The 17,654-nt window shown below is 33.9% G+C and overlaps 1 protein-coding gene across 3 annotated transcripts; it reads left to right on the forward strand.

Annotated features, from left to right (window-relative positions):
• Positions 1–1,941: 1,941 nt before the first annotated feature.
• Positions 1,942–16,430, forward strand: LOC114760036 (serine/threonine-protein kinase TIO). Of its 3 annotated transcripts, XM_028949281.1 has the most exons (23): positions 1,942–2,140; positions 2,255–2,346; positions 2,429–2,503; positions 4,148–4,240; positions 4,404–4,478; positions 4,590–4,682; positions 5,224–5,287; positions 5,464–5,548; positions 5,987–6,059; positions 6,145–6,213; positions 6,313–6,393; positions 6,528–6,609; positions 6,724–6,855; positions 7,587–7,725; positions 7,800–7,971; positions 8,392–8,490; positions 9,640–10,161; positions 10,364–11,521; positions 11,887–12,120; positions 12,882–13,025; positions 13,209–13,289; positions 14,279–14,467; positions 15,926–16,430. In XM_028949281.1, exons 2-23 carry the CDS (start codon positions 2,257–2,259, stop codon positions 16,169–16,171), a joined length of 3,996 nt encoding a protein of 1,331 aa, XP_028805114.1. In that variant the 5' UTR covers positions 1,942–2,140; positions 2,255–2,256; the 3' UTR covers positions 16,172–16,430. The 3 variants fall into 3 exon arrangements, with proteins under 3 accessions (XP_028805114.1, XP_028805115.1, XP_028805116.1); XM_028949282.1 differs by lacking the exon at positions 1,942–2,140 and having other exon boundaries at positions 2,253–2,346; XM_028949283.1 differs by lacking the exons at positions 1,942–2,140; positions 2,255–2,346; positions 2,429–2,503; ... (3 more) ...; positions 5,224–5,287; positions 5,464–5,548 and adding an exon at positions 5,810–5,890.
• The last annotated feature ends 1,224 nt before the right edge of the window (positions 16,431–17,654 follow it).

Consider the following 17,654-nt stretch of genomic DNA (forward strand, 5'->3'; position numbering starts at 1 on the left):
CGTAATAAATTATGAATACAAATGTACAATGATTAATATATACTACCTCTGATCATAAATATAAGAACTAGTTGACTAATTTAAATGGATTAAGAAAATAAATTAAGTTGGTTATTTGTAATGAATATGTGTTATCTTTTCTAAAATACCTTTACTAATCAAGTGTATTATTGGATAGAACTATCATTATTAGAAGGATTATTTTGAAAAAATACATAAATATAAGAGACAAAATATAATCAAATGAGTTCTTATATTAATCAAGCAATGTCTTATATTAAGGACCAAAAGTAGTATAATTGAAGAAATTATAAAAATCCAGTAAAAAGAACAAAAAACTAATTAAAAATCAGGAAGAAAAGTCATAATGTCCTAATAAAAAGCATGCAGAATTATAGAATCTCTGAGACATCTCATTATAAACCTTTTGAAATATCCATATTTTAATTTGAATTACTAACCTTAGGAAACCATTGATAAGGTTATAAGATTATGTTATCCGAATTGAGATTTAAAAATTTTGTTACCCCAATACTCGTGAATTAACTAAACTTAGGAAACCATTGATAAGGTTATAAGATTATGTTACCCGAATTGAGATTTAAAAATTTTGTTATCCCAATACTCCTGAATTATTAGAAAAGATAAACCGGAGACAATTTGCTACTGAAAATGATGTGAATATGAATTTGAGAGGTAAAAATTAAGAGGGTGTTTGGATAGAAACCAAATTATAATTTAAAAAGTGTTTTTACAATTTATAAAATAAATATATGGATGAGTTTGTCTCGTTCTGCGGAAAAATGCTTAGAAATATTTTTTATGGTTGACAAACACTCCCTAAGGCTATCTTGTGCTTTATTTAAAAGAGATTATTTACTATGACACAAAAAAAAGATTATTTACAACAATTTTGTTAAAAATGAGATTTGAAAACTTATGAATTTGGAAATTTAACGTATTAATTTCTAAGGCCGCCTTGTTAGAGTGCCTTTGAAATGTATTTTGGATGGAGTGATACATAGCAAATTGCCAGTACAAGACATTGAAAGATAATCCAACTTTAAGAACCTAAACTCAGACCTTAGATGACCCAAGTTCACTGTGGAAGATGAAACTGGGGAGGAAGCTAATAGCAAAAGAGATTTGCGAGATTTAGTTAAAAAAAGAGGACCTTCAATTGATACATTAAAAACTTTTGTAACAAAACTTTTGCAATAGTCATCTTGTAACTTATGTACAAGATATCTTTAGAAATTAATACTCCTCCGATTCTTAATATATGACCTAATTGTTAAGTTGATTTTGATCCTAAATATGATACATATTTCTCATATTTATTAATTTTTTTTAAATTATCTCTATGAATACTCTTTTAACCATGATCAAGTAGAAGAGGGAAGAAGGATATTAAGAAAAATGATTATGGTGTTTTAAAAAAAAAAGTCATATTTCTTATAATCAACTAAGTTACATATCTTGTTTAATCTAATCAAATTAGTTAAATATGCCTTATATTAAGAACCGGAAGAATACATTAAAAACATCTATGTGTACAAAGGGAATAAAACAGTACATTCATTTTTATTTTTATCAGCATGCGTTTTTTTTATTTGAAATTTTCTATTCAATTTAATTTTTTGACTAGCTATATACAATTCTATTTCACACCTTCTAAGTAATATTACTGTACAATTATCAAATTAATATTTACTTAACATCTGATTTTTATCCATTAATCCACTTCGGCACATTGCGCCCCCGAAGGGGGAAAAAGAACCATTCATTAGCCGTTGTCAGCAGAGGACAAAAAAAGAAAAATAATAATAAAGAGCCGTTGAGGCGTGGACAGCCCAAGGTCCGAAGAGCGCTGGGCGGCAAAAATTTTGAATATATTTCTTGCCCAGTTGCCCTACATGAAATAGTTTCAAAGCGATCCGCGACCCTCTCCGCTCTTATTCTGCTTATCTTTTCGATTACCCCCCTCTCTTGTTCTGCTTCTCTTCTCGATTTCCTAAAATTTGTGGTTTAGGGCAAGTACTCTCTTCGCTACAGTAGATCGGAGAACCATTCTACGCAGTATTGCACTCATCTGTCCAGTAGACTCGTCAGCTCAGCATATTTTACGGAGTCCCAGCAGGTATTTATTGTTCTTTTTTTTTTTTATAATAGGTATTTATTGTTCTTAATGTCTCTCCTTCTCTTTATTTAGAAGTTGCATTAACTGATTTGACGTTCTTATCGGTATATTCAGTAATGGGGGTAGAAAACTACCATGTAATTGAGCTCGTCGGTGAAGGTTCATTTGGGAAGGTGTACAAAGGAAGGAGGAAGTATACAGGACAGGTTCTCTTGGATTTCACCAAAAGTGTATATTTTCTTTAGCGTTTTTGCTATTTGTATTCTTCAATTTTGCTTTTGATACCAGACCGTTGCAATGAAGTTCATCATGAAGCATGGCAAAAGTGAGAAGGACATCCATAATCTAAGACAAGAAATTGAGGTAATTCATTTTGCTTTCACTCTGCACTGCTGCGTCAGCGGCTTTCACTACATGGCTTTTTAATTTCTCGGTATTTGAACATTGAACTTTCCAATATTTGATTCCTGCCCAATTTTAAAATTAGGTAAGCAAATATATATTCAGTGACAGTAAATTAGTTATCAGCCATTCAAAACTTTAGATTGCTGGAGTTGAGAATTCCTTTCTGCTGTTGAGTTTAGCAGAGATTCACTGTACCATGCTACTAGGATTTCTTTGCCTGCGATTTAGCAGAAGCAACATAGTTTCATGCAGATAGAATCAGCATATGAAAAAATAGGATAGTCTTGGGGTGGACTCTATGCAATTAAATAATTTAGCATTCTTTGCTTAACTTTTGATTTCGAATAATTGAAGCACTAAATATTTGCTTCTTTTTTTTTTTGCCAACACTAAATATGTGCCGTTTAATTATATTTCGATTTTGAATCCTGAATATTTGAATTTATACAGGAAATTTTTATTTTTAGCCATTATAATTAATGAGCCCGCACTAATCAGAATCAGAACTATTGTAATTTGAAGCACTTTATGTGCTGTTTAATTATATTTTGATTTTGAATCCTGAATATTTAAGTTATAGAGAAAATTTTTATCCATTATAATCAATGAGCCTGAACTAATCAGAATCAGAACTATTGTAATTTGATAATCAACACATCAATACATCATGTAATGAAAAGGTTTAAGAATGCAAAATGTCTTAAGAATGTACACTTGAATTCAAGCTTTAGCTCACCTGTTTTCTTGTTATTTTTTTCTCATTAGCTTTCATTTGCTTAAATGTGAAGCTTTACTTTTTTTTTTTTTTTTTAATTGATTAAGCTATTAGACTTACATCAATTGTGCCCCACTAGAAGAGAACAACTCTGCCTTCACTATTTCAGCAATTCAGCTTCCTTGATTACTGTATTCTTAGGTTGCATTTCCTTAAATTTCTATATTGGTGTTGCCCAAATATTTTAAGTCTGAACTTCTCTACTTTTTTCAACTTTCTTGGTCCGTTATCTTTTATTGTTCCCCCACAAGTGACTGGCCACCTCAGAAAATAGTTTATTCCTAAAGAAGTGAATATATAAAAAATATTTTATTCCATTTAAGGAACTGTATCAAAACGTCAAAACTTCTAAATAGATGAAACTTTATTGTCACACTAGAATTTCATTCTGAGATTTCATATTTTATATGGACTTTGAAGGTATCTACTTTGTTGCAAGGGAATGTATCATACTATTTTCTTGAAGTACCAAGCAAGTTTGAGCAATTATAATAAACTACTTTGTGGGTGATTAAAATTTTAACCGAACAAATTAACTAAAATTTACACCTGCAGTTTGATTTTGAACTAGTTATATGCGGTGGTCCTCAGGTCACTTTCCAAGCACAATTCACATCAGCATGTTTTTTGTTGACGCTATTTCTCAAAAGTTCCTTGGAATAAAAGGGTTATAGTCTATGTGAACTCAGTCATTGAAGTGTATAAATATGTTGGGTCTATGCCAGTTCTATTCACTTGTTTAAGTTCTTTTTATGAATTGTATGAATGTATGATTCCTTCCGATTTTGCCAAATACTTAAAGATATGTGGTTTGTTAACTTTTGCAGATCTTAAGAAAATTGAAGCATGAAAATATTATCCAAATGCTTGATTCCTTTGAAAGCCCGCAAGAGTTTTGTGTTGTCACAGAATTCGCGCAAGTAAACATCTTCTATCATTTACTTAAGTTGGCCTTTTGACTATTAGTGATTGTAGCGTTCAATTCTGAAACACATTGACTTGTACACATTATGTGCAATTAGCTGATGATTGACAGGGTTATCATGCATATAAGAAATGCTAGTTTTATTTCTCAATTGGCAGGGAGAATTATTTGAGATTCTTGAGGATGATAAATGCCTTCCTGAAGAACAAGTTCAAGCAATTGCAAAGCAATTGGTATTTAATTCTTATAAAGAATCCGCCTTCTGCCTATTATTTCAAATAAAGCATACTTTTGGCTATGAATTTTGTTTAGACTGCAATTTTTTTTCCATTTCTACCATGCAGGTGAAAGCATTATACTACTTGCACTCTAATCGCATCATTCACCGCGACATGAAGCCACAGAATATTCTCATTGGTGCTGGATCTGTTGTCAAGGTTGATTAAACTTAGAGTTTCTTCATTCACATGGAATCAATTTCCAACCTGTGTTTCTGTTTTTCACTTGGGTTTTTTTTATACGGTGCATAATTTGCGGAACATATTTGATCCTGCTGCTTATCCATTATGCTTGCCATTTTTCATTTGAACCTTTCCTTTTGGCAGTGCACTAATGCTCTTCCTCTGAATGTTCACTGCTGGTTGTTGTGAAAGAGTTTATTGTCTTCCATTTTGATGATGTAATTCGTAGACATAAAGAAACAGAGAAAAGACAATAGTTGCTATAATATTACTCTGCTGTACATTAATTGGGTGGCTTCACTTCCAGCGTAATGAGTTTTGTTTGAAGTTATGTTTTTGTCTGTTGATTCTTTCTATGTGTACTAATTATATCCAGCTCATTTACAAAAATCTTTATTTGCCTATAATCACGCACTCTCCAGTTTTGCCCTACTTAGTGATTATTGATGATACGGTTTTCATTCCTATATATAAGTACATTTAATAATTATTTAATTTTCTCTTGGATTTGCAACAGCTTTGTGATTTTGGGTTTGCACGTGCGATGTCGATGAACACTGTTGTTTTGCGATCCATAAAAGGTTTGCTTATCAAAACTGATGTTTATTTGGTATAATGGCTTTTCTACAGCTTCTTGCATTTTTTTTTTTGGCCTGAAAATAGCTTCTTGCATTTTGAGAAATTATGCTACTATGTGTATGCATTTGAGAAATTATGCCACTATGCGTATATTTTTTCACTTAAATGTTCTTTGCAGGAACTCCATTGTACATGGCTCCAGAACTTGTACGGGAACAACCTTACAATCACACTGTTGATTTGTGGTCTCTTGGTGTTATATTGTATGTTTTCTTTATCTTGAACAAGGAATATACTCTTCTATGTGCCGTTATGTATGTGTATTATTTGTTTGAATTCTTACTTGATGTGTTGAGAATCTGTAAGCTTCGTGCTAGCATCTGATTGTTTCCTCAATTTTGTTGCTTGTAACGCTCAACTATTATGCTTCCATTTTCCATCCATAGCAGTGGATAATTTTTACATATTTTTTTATAGTTCATCAGATTTAAGCTCTATCTTCAGCTTCTGCGTAGGTTATTTTCTGAGCATATGATCAACTTATAAAAGACCCTTTGTAGTTTCCTTCTGAATGATGATATTGTCTTACTCCTAGTCATTGCCATGTTAGTACAAAGCCTTTTCTGTCTCAATTTTTTTTTTTTTTTTGGTTATTCATCTTAATTTTAATTGTTGAAGCCATTTTTTCATGCCCACAACAGGTATGAGTTGTTTGTTGGCCAACCTCCTTTTTATACAAATTCTGTATATGCTCTCATCAGACATATTGTTAAGGTACACTTCTGAAACAGATGAAGCTTGTTATTTTAGATCTTCCACTCCATGATGAAGTGTGGGCCCCTTATATACAATAATCCAGGACCCAGTTAAATATCCAGACAGCATGAGCCCCCAGTTCAAAAGCTTTTTGAAAGGTTTACTTAACAAGGTAGTACACAGTTGTGGATAGTTCCCTTTCTCTATTACATATTACTTTTATCCATATTGATGTGTAAAATTCTTTGGTTTATGAAATTGTTCCTATTAGGCACCAGAAAGTCGACTGACTTGGCCAGCTCTTCTTGAGCATCCATTTGTTAAGGAAACTTCAGATGAATTAGAGACAAAGGTAGCCATTTAAACTTTCTTTATAGTTGTACTAGTAAATTTATTTGGCACCTCTGTTTGGGAGATAAACAATAGATGCACAATTGTTTTGTTTTGTTAAAACGTAAGAAACACATAAATTTGTGCCTACTACAGGAAACGAGTGAGATATCTGTTTCACCGAAGGGCTGTGATCCAACACGGAGGGGTGAAGAAAAAACCTATCAACCTTCAACAGGTTCAGTTTCTTCTAGCCCTAGTGCTGCAAGTAGATATGCCACTATATATATCTGTATCTCTTTATGATCCTTATTCACATAATCAGTCTCAAGACTAATCAATTACATTACAGCTTTTGAGGAGAATACTACTTTGCCTTCTCAAAGTGAAGCTCAGAAAAATTGTCCCAACTTGGAGACAGCCCATCCTTCAGTACATAATGCGTCCCCAGGATTTTCAAATCAAAAGAGTGTTAGAGAAACAGGTAATGTTTCCTGGTTGTTAGTATGCTTGTACTTCACTTGATGTCAGAAGAAAGGTGCTGTTTTTCCTCTTTATCTTCTTGTCCTACTTTTGCTAAGTAGTTGTTTAGAACTTAATCTGAGATTTTGAATTGTTTTATGTTGAAATTAATTTCTTTCTCAATATATTCTGTTAATGAATATTATGCCATTGTTTTTGCTACTTTAGTTGGGTAAGTAGCAGTCTATTATGGTATTTAAGTTCCAATATAAGTTTGCTTAGGTATGACATATTTAACTTACGGTTGCGCTAGTTGGAAACTGGCAAACTTGAAATCATTTGATGATCTAATGGTTTTGAATTGGTGTTAACCATTAATTTGCTGTTGAATTAATAATTTTTAGTTCAGCATACCATTTGTGGGTCTTTGGCATAGCATTTTGCACTTTTTTACTCTTCTATGTTTCTCTATGTACTAGTTCCTTTTGTCTGGTTCTTGTACCTGGAAGTAGTAGACAAGATGGCTTCCAAGAGTGGCTCATTGCATTTCAGTAAATACAAGCTTTATGGCCTCATGAAAATTATTCTATTTAGACCTTTACCAGCAGCAAAGGCATACACATAAGAATTTTAGTGGCTTGATATCATGCAGGATCTTGAAACACTATTGTGTTTTATTTACGTAGAGAAATGATTATGATTCTCTGTTTTGCTTGAAAGCCTGTAATATGTGACAGAACTATTTCTAATTAGGTTGCCAGAGATTGGAGAAACTAGAAAATATCTCTCGTACAGTGAAAGGTGCAAAATTAATTGGTCAGGATAGTGAAGCATTGGCTTATCTTATGCTACGCTTGAAAACATGGTCTGAAGGATCTCCTGACCAATGCAGGTAAATGAGATGTGTAGACATGTGTATTATGCATGTTAAGCCCACATGACTCATTATTTATTGAAAATGTACAGTGATCAAGACATTGTTGATACAAATCGGTCATTGAGAATTCTCTCAAATCTAGTTGCAGCAGAAGCCCTCAGTTCTAGTGGACGAATAGATGAACTACTAAGTGAGCTTCTAGCATTTAGCGGAGTTATCATGAGAATTAAATCCTCTGAAGCTAACGACATGGTAGAAAAGGTGTAGCACTGAAATATTTGAATTAGAATTCCTCTCTTTAATACTTGTACCCTGCTTTGAGCTAGGTTCAATTTGCAAATAATTGATTGCTAAACATTTTTTTCATTTTTGTTTACTGAAGATTGTAATTTCTGTTTTTCTCACTTGATCATTATCCCTGCCCTTTTTGTTAGTTTGATACTTTTTGTAAGGCTTTTTTATTTTTTTCACAGAATTTTTCAACAAAATAATTTTCTGCTTTCCCCTTATGAATTACTTTTTCCCCCAAAATATAAATTTTCCTTTTAATTTCAAGCCAGAAATTTCCAAGGCTGTTCGCCTGTATCCTATCTTTATCATATTTTTGTATTTTAAATCTTTTGCTTGATAGTTTTTTATTTTATTGACTTCATTATTAACTCAACATTTTATTTTGTGCAGAGTTTCTCTATCACTAAAATGTTATTAGATAATAATGGAAGCTTCAATGCAAGCTCTTATCTGAGGCATTGGGTTGCGATTGTGGAAATTTATTCACAGGTCATATTCTTTTTATTATGTAATTTCACATATGATAATTCTAAACAAGGGATAGCATCCAACCAGTTTAAATGTAAAAATTCATTGGTAATACAGACTCTGTTGGATTATTTTAACTACGTTTTTTTCATGCCATTTGAGTACTTGACATTTGATTTGTTTTATTTAAGGATTATTTTTTGTCTTTTGTCTTTTTGGGGATAATGCTTCTATGTGATTTTGTATTAGTTTAACTGTCCCTTTTATCAGGATATGATTAATTTAAGTTTTGTATTTTTATTAAGATAGATTTATCCTGTTTTAAAAGTTATGTCTTTTAGTTGGAGTACTTTGCTCTTATTTTTACCTTCAATTTATGCACACAACACACACACACATGTACTAATCTTGAATTTCTACATGGTGATAGAGCAAAAAATCCCAGCTTTCTTACAAATGAAGATGAGGAAAGTAGGAAAGAAATACCCATTTGAAAAAAGTCATATGCCATGGTGACCCTTTCTCTCAACCTAATTGACCTCCAATAGATAATTACGATAGCATAAACAGAAGAAGAAATAATCTTGCTTAAGTTGGACTTAGGTTTACAAGAAACCAGGTTGCCTGACTTCCCACTAAAACCAAAATTCTTCTTTTGTCACTCTACCGCACACAACCCAAAAGAAAGCACTTACACCTCCCTTCCTCTCACTTCCAGACAGCAGTGTTATTCTCACATTGGGCCTTCTTTGGCCCTCCTCCTCTTATAAACGTTCCCCTGCTTCTTAGAAGAAGAGTCTTGAGCCTCTTTCTGCTGTAAACCTATCCCACTCTCCCACTAGGCCATCATCTTTTATAGATGCATATGATTTCTATTCAATAAATAGTTCAGAAGATTATCAACAGTGAATTTTCTACATTTTATTTGTCCCTGTTCTTATAATCTATATTTGTGTTCAATAAATAGTTCAGAAGATTATCAACAGTGAATTTACTACACTGTATTTGTCCCTGTTCTTATAATCTATATCTGTACCTGTCATGCATTATCATAGTGTAATCCAGTAGGATTTGGATATTACTTAATACTTTTTGATAGACATAAAGAAAGCTCTTGGTGATGCACATTGCTTACATGGGTACTGCACTCTCAATTATTGATATATGCAGGTCGTAGCTTCCATAAATGATGCATCTGGAAAGGTTCTCTATGAGTCCAGTGCATGTATTACAATAATGCTATCTAAAGTTGCTCAGGCTGTTAAATCATCTTCTCAGACTTCAGGTCCCGAGACATTGAATGAGACGATAAAAAAAATTCTGGATCATGCTAAAACATCTGGTGTAGTGGATCTTTTGTGTCTCTGCTTAAAAGCTTCAGGTTCTTCAGGTTCTTCTATTATGTTACGGGCAGCTTCAGAGGCATGTAGAGCTATCTGGTCTCTGATAAATGCATTGGATATTCTTTTCATGAAAACAAATGCCATTGTATTTCCTATAGATGCTTTGCAGAGCCATTCTTTGTCCCGATTAGAAATTATAGATCATGATCAAAGTCCACTTATTGGGTGTGAGTCATCAAAAATTGTTGAAGCAGTAACAAAAGCATTTCTGAATACCAAAGCCATTCGGGTTGCTGTTTACTACTGTTTCCACCAATGCCTTGAGGCTGCAATGTCTTCTGGTCTTCAGGTACGAGTGGCTTAGTGCTTACCTTGTTTACAGGGTTTCTTTTTGTGACAGCAGGATCTATGCGTGTCCTGTTGGTTAGATATTGTAAGGCAATACAGATTTTTTTTAACCTTTTTGTTACACTCAATTATTGAATTGAAGTTTCCAGTTATGGATATGACATACTGACAATGATAAATTTATTATTCCTTTGCTCTTTCAGCTTTTGTCAAGGTGTTGCCTGCACAGTGGTGTTGTTCCATCACTCCTTTGTGGTCTTCCTAGCTCCCTTCCTGTGGCTACTGTTGTTAGTGGTGGTGGAGATGGTACAATTGTTTCGGAAATATTTTCTGTATTGTCATTATGCACTGCCTCTTTAAATAAAGATCCACAAAGTGGAGATTCAAATAATCTGAGGTGCAAATTCACCAATCCTTCTGCTCTGATTCTTTCTTCATGCCTCATTCTTGCTATAATTGCTCAATGTTTGAAGTCATCTGGAAGAAATTCAGCACTGTTTATGCTCACAAACTCACCGAAGAAACAGCTCGCTCGACTTTCATTGCTCGCCCATCATATTTCTTCTGATGATAGAGAGAAAACTTCTTGTCAACCCCAAAATGCATCAGCCATGCTTGCTTTAGCATCCATTCTATCCCTTGAATCAGGGGCTGCTATTGAGTCCTCGATCTTTGAAATTGCCATGCCTTTGATTCCTCGAACATCTTCACTATATGATTATCTTAAAATTTCATCTGTTAATAAAAATGAATTGGATCCTTCCTACCCTGGTGGGAAGCTCTCATATTGGCAAGGACTAAGGGATGGTTGTGTTGGCCTTTTAGATTCCAGACTGAAGTGGGGAGGACCATTAGCTGTTCAACAGTTGTGTGCTATTGGTGTCCCTCTTTTGCTTATTGGCTTATTAAGCATTGATGGCACCAATGCTTCTCATGGAGCTGAGTGCTCAAATGATACAGTTGGATTATCCCCTACAGGTGTTATATGGACAATTTCATCAATATGTCAATGCCTCTCTGGTGGTGCTTCTACTTTTCGTCAGATATTGATTAGGAATGAACATATCAAGCTCTTTTCTAACTTGATATGTGATGCTCATCTGAAGTTGATAAACAGATGGATTGGACCTGGTGGAGGGAGAGCAGGAGTTAGGGATCTAATTAATGCAATAATAGATCTCTTAGCATTTCCATTTGTTGCTCTACAAAATGTGCCTGGCTTGCCGGCTGCCACAACATCGATCAACAGTGGATTTCTTCTCAACATGGGCTCTCCTTGTCATAAAGTATGCATGGAAGATAAAGCCATAATTAAAGCAATAGAAGATGACATGGGAAAATACATCAAGATCCTTGTTGAGGTTAAATTTTTCATCAGTTTTTTCTTTTGTCATTTATTTTGTAGATTTGGAAGATCTTCCAATTAAAACGACATTGTTTCTTATCAACCTAGCATGGTAAAATGAGATGCTTTTACAGCCCCTTTTCCTGAGGAGTCTTATAGCTGATGACAGCTTGTTTACTCTCCCTGGCATCAATGACTATTTTGTGATTAAAATCCATTTGTTGGGCTTTCTTTCAATTACTATTGTTGGTGAATTGCTTTAATTGTCTAATACTGTTTGCAGTATTTAGAATTTGTTATTAGTTTATTATACATTTATTTGCCATATCAAGATGTATTATATCCTCGTCTTATCCTTATCAAATGTTTTCAAGTTTTCAGGTTGGAGTTCCTGGTACTATCCTGCGATGCTTACATAATATGGAGTTGAAGGAGTTGGGTAGGCCTGTTGCCTTTCTTGCTAAAATGGTCAGTCATCGCCCTTTGGCATTTCAACTTGTGAGCCAAGGCCTTCTAGATCCAAATCGGATGAGAAGGTTTTTCGATGGTTCAGTCCCAAAAGAGGTCACACTAGATGCCCTCATGATAGTTTCTGATCTTGCTCGTATGGACAAGGTAAGATTCTTTCTCATTGAATGCTTTCCCATGATCAAAACAAATATCAGTTCTGTCTTTTCCAGTTTACATGACAATGGTGGGTATGCACAAGTTGAACAAAGCAGATAAATGGAGACATTCTGTGCTCTAAAGTTGTGTTGATATGTGCTTTTGTGCGTATAGATATGTGTTAAAAAACCGTATTTTTCATTGAATTGGAACTTGTTTAGAGATCCTGCTCTGCTCAAACCATCATTATCGTTATTAAATATGATGTATCAACAAATTTATTTAGAAACATAGAAATAGATGTGTAAATTTTTATAATGCTTCACCATCAATCAAGTTAATATATATAAAATAACGATGTAAAATAAAATAACTTTACAATAGGACAAATTTATTTCAATAATTTCTGTTTGATATTGTATATGCAATTATATATAAATTGAAAACTAAAAAATAAATTTTCAATTTATTATTACTTACGTTTTGATATTTGCTTCATGAACTTATCTTTGATAAAAATTAATGTTTACTTCATTCATTTGTGGTTTCGCGTGCATTACATCTTGGAGATGAGGATAATGGCTTTTGTAACGCCAAGGTCACTTTTTCAATTTCTTTTGAATTTTCCGTCCAACCAGTGTATTTATATTATTGGTGTACCATGTCTCAATTTTTGAGATTTATACTGTACTGGACTGTATGTGCTTTTGAATGTTCATTCTTTATGATTCTTTTGAAATCATTTGTATGTCCTGTTTTTCTGTTTTCAGGCGTTCTATGAGTACATTAAAGGTGCTTCTATCTTGGAGTTCTTAAAAGGTTTTCTTTTGCACGATGACCCCAACATCCGCGCCAAAACTTGCAGTGCTATTGGAAATATGTGTCGTCACAGTGCCTACTTTTATAGTTCACTTGTATGTATAAAATAACGTTAAATGCAATATATGCTTATCCTGGTCTTAATCTGTGAAAAAAGTAAAGCAATGTTATCATGCATTAATTAAAAAGCTTTAATTTTGACGCACATCAAATCATGCTTGACATATTCTGCGGACCTCATTTTATAATACAGTTTCTTATTACATCGGATATTGCAGGCAAGACATCAGATTGTAAGTATTCTTATTGATCGATGTGCTGATCCAGACAGACGTACAAGAAAATTTGCTTGCTTTGCTGTAAGCTTTATCAATTCCCTCAGAGTGCTAAAGATTTATTAATTTTGATTTATTATGTCTTTTGCGAAGATTTATTAACTTCTTTTTGTTCAGTGGCTATTTTTGATGTTTCACTCTTCTCTTTTGGTTATTGGCTGCACATCAATGGCAACAACTCTTTTATTCACTTTATTTATGCAATATTTAGAAGCTTAATTGCACTTTTTGGATCTATAGTTTAGTCATCAATATAATTTAGTCTTGCCGATTTCAATATGATCATTTTTACCCACTTATCCTTCTTATTTTAGCTTGAGTAACGTGCTCTCTGGTTTAAATATTGACCGATACTATCACTTGAGTTTTCGGAGGCCGTCAACATTAAATGTAAAATTCTGCCTAATTTTACATGGACATTAGTTGTTGATAGAGCATACTTGCGTCATGTGATTTGTGTAGCCAACCCCATCTAGTTTGATAATACTTATTGTACCACTTGAGTTTTAATTAATGCAACTCAATCCATCTAATTTTTAGATTAAATTAATGAATATTTAAGGATAATATTTAAGAAGGACAATAGTTAAATTCCATTACATCAGAGAGTGAATGTAAATATTATAGTTAGATGTGATTTATTGTCACATGTCAAGTTTGCTATAATCTAAGTGGTTTTCTCATGTATTGCTTGTATTACAGTTTTTCTCACCAGCTGGGAAGAACTTTGATTTATGCTTCCTGTCGATATTTCTCTTTCTCTACAGTATGGACAATATATTTTGAGTTTATGTGCTATCATTTTTTTTTTTTTCCTATGTTATTGGAGGAAAATTATTACCTTGATTGAAAGTTGAAACTAGAGGGACTATGTTTTACGCTTCTAACAGTGAAGAGTCCTGTTTGTGTTCAACGGGGAAATGCATCTGGCATGTCATGAATTTTTCTAATCCTGCTTTTGTAGCAGTTGGCTTGTTGGTAGATCTAATTTTTTTCCTTCACCCTGCCCTCAGATCGGAAACGCAGCCTACCACAATGACATGCTATATGAAGAGCTGAGAAGATCCATTCCTCAATTGGCAAATTTGCTGTTGATGGCAGAAGAGGACAAGACTAAAGCAAATGCGGCAGGCGCACTTAGCAATCTGGTTCGCAACTCTGACAGGCTATGTGAAGATATTGTATCCAAAGGAGCAATTCAGGTTTGTAGCATGCTAGCTTAAAATATTAGGAGTACGCAAGTGTTATGTCAAATCTCTGCATGTATAACTCAGACAACTAAACAGGACTATCCTAATCTATTTCGGTGACTTTAATTGTTCGCATTGAATAGTTGATATTAAAACATGGGCCTTCCAGGAGCATCCCTCGAGCTAGGTTTTCTGGCCTATGGCCCTGCATGAGGTAGGCCCAGTGGCTCTCAGGCCAGGCCAGGGATTTATAGCAGGTCTCAAATGGACCAATTAGAAGAATGTAAAAACAAATGCCCCTGAAAAATGTCATTTTTCTCCCATCTTCAGTCATCCAACAGCCTCAAAAGAGGGGAAAGGAATGACCTTATCTAGTAGAGCACCACCATTGAAGCCCAGGATCAGCATGAAAAATGCCAAATGAACCTCATTTGCATCAAAATTCAAGTACTAATCCTCTTGGGCGTTGGGTTGCGCCAGATTTTCCACTTTTGGTTCTTTTCAAATTTTTGTAGCTCAGCCCGAAGTGACAGGGTTGGAACAGGTTTGCTAAGTCAACCAAGCAAGCTTATGCACACATCTAGTTTACATGAACTCTCACCAAAAGGGGGGGGGGGAAGAAGAGTTTGCTTGTAGAACTGTTCCAGACTCTTGGGTAAAATATGATTCATGGGTCTTTATTTAAGAACTTGCGCTTTTGATTTGAATGATCATTGACATGATATTAGAGCTTCCAAACCAAGTGATCAGAAGTTGAATATTTGATGCTCTAGTTTTGCATAACATTTACATACGTATAATATACATACGTAAATATATAACCTCCAATGATTGACATCATATTAGAGCTTCCAAACCAAGTGATCAGAAGTTGAATCTTTGATGCTCTAGTTTTGCATAACATTTACATACGTATAATATACATACGTAAATATATAACCTCCAAGCCAAGGGAGCATAAGTTTATTACGTGATACTCTAATCTTTGGTTTCATATGGGCACACAAACATGCAGGGTGTCTTGCTACATTTACAAGTCATGAGTAACGTGGTTCTGTTTCAAGTGACACGTTTCATGAGTTCTCTTCTCCCCTAACCTCCTCTTTAAGTTCGAATGTTCTGCGCAAATACTTCATGGGATTCGCTACTATTTGGTCTTCACGTATATACGTTATGGGGAGTTACATTACTTTTAAGTCATAACTAAGGCAATTTTGTTTTGAGTTGGGTGCTGCTTCATGACTTTTTGCCTTAAATTTGGATTTGAATGTTACTACTTGGGCAAGAGTGTCTGCATTTCGGTCACACTTCAAGCACAAATTGTGTGAGGAGCATGGTACATATTGTAATGAAGTTTATTCCTTGCCTCTAGCTTGACAGCTTACCCATTTTTAGGTGAATGGATCCTTGGCTTCACGGATTACTATCAGCTGTATTTGTAATGTGATTTTGGTTTTTTCTTGTTTCCAGGCCCTCCTGAAGCTAATTTCAGATTGTTCGCTTACAGCATTGAATCCAAGCAGAAATGATTCGATAAGTGAGTCCCCTTTAAAAATAGCTCTCTTTTCCTTGGGAAAAATGTGTGCCCACCAACCCTGCAGACACTTCCTCCGTTCATCACCATTGTTTCCCGTTGTTGGAAGGCTTCAACAATGCCCTGAATCATCAATTGCCAAGTATGCCTCTGTAATTGTCAGCAAAGTTGCTGAAGTTTGATGGTCAAAATGCCGGTTTGACCACATGCCACCACGATAAGCTTCCCCTCCATGGATGTCATTCTACTTTTTCTAAAATGTTTTATAAAGTTGAGGAGAAAATGTAAGATAGGTGACTAGTATTAGTAAAACTGGTATGTGATAATAAATTTATGTTTGTACTTGAAATGGACTGTATAGTAGCTGATGTATATAATGTGTCAGCTATGTCCATTTTTATATATCTATTCCATGTATAATAAAAAAATTTTAACGAGCCACCGCTTATTTTCAAATACGTGAAATGAGACCTTTAGTAGTCAATATCATAATCGTAGTCTTTTGATCACGAACTACTTTCATGAATGAAAATGGGTAAACACTTACTCCTTCCATCTCTTATAAGAAAAAACTATCAAAATTATGCGGTTCAAACTAGGATAAAAATACCAGTTTACTCATTTTATTTTTCATATGCCTTTAGCATCTCAATTTTTTTAATTGTGCAATTTTACTCATGATCTTTTTTTTTTTTGGGTAATTTTATCCCTCAATAAAATTGTACTCAAAGATCAGGGATGAAATGGCATCCAAAAAAATAAGATCAAGGGTAAAATTATACTCTAAATAATGATCAAGATAAAATTGCATCACTAAAAAGATTAGAGTGTTGAGTATGTCTGAGAAATAATATTAGGATAAATTTGCACATTTGTCCTTCAAAATATTAGTTAAATTTAGTTCAAATATGAATTATACATATTTTTCTATTATACTCTTATTTGTAAAGAGAATGCATGAGAGATAATAAGTGAAAAATTATTGTAGAGTGGTAATAAGTAACATATATTCAATGGGAGTAAAAATGAAAAGACAATTTTGAAGTTTCAAACAAAAAGAATTTATTTTTTATATTTAGGGACATCACTATGAAAAAATTGTTCATTCTTTCCAACTAAGCACACTCACCTCCTCTTGTCAAAAAATCCCCAACCAAACACTACTTATAATGTTTTTTTTTATTGGAGATAATCTTGTTCAAGATACTATCGAATATTAAATGTAAATATTTTTTTTAATAGAAATTTGAATCTTAATTAGTTATGTGGTGAGAATTAACTATTTTTATCATCCTAACGCCGTTGGCTGCCTGCAGCATTTTACTGGGCCAACATGGTGGATCAGTTTGGGTAGTCGGAGGCCGAGGATATATCCTCTCCGAGTAAGCCAGTATGCTACAAATGTTGGATTCAGCTTCGGCCCAAGCCTAATTAGGAGTGGTGCTGTTCAGGCCCAAAGCATTGTTACCAAACAACCCAATGTTTTATTTGAACTTTATAATTTATAATTGCATTTGTGGGGCTTTAATTTTTTATATATTTGAGACGTGACCTTTTTTTAAAAGAAAAAATAACATTCATGAACACTGAATTGTTGGCCATTCAGGAAAAAAAAGAATTACTGGCCATTATCAAGGTTTTGCACCGTTGTGTAACAGAGTGAAT

The sequence above is a fragment of the Neltuma alba genome, unplaced genomic scaffold (genome assembly GCF_004799145.2).
Source record: "Neltuma alba isolate B1F8T4 unplaced genomic scaffold, ASM479914v2 tig00010929_pilon, whole genome shotgun sequence".
Taxonomy (NCBI): Eukaryota; Viridiplantae; Streptophyta; class Magnoliopsida; order Fabales; family Fabaceae; genus Neltuma; species Neltuma alba.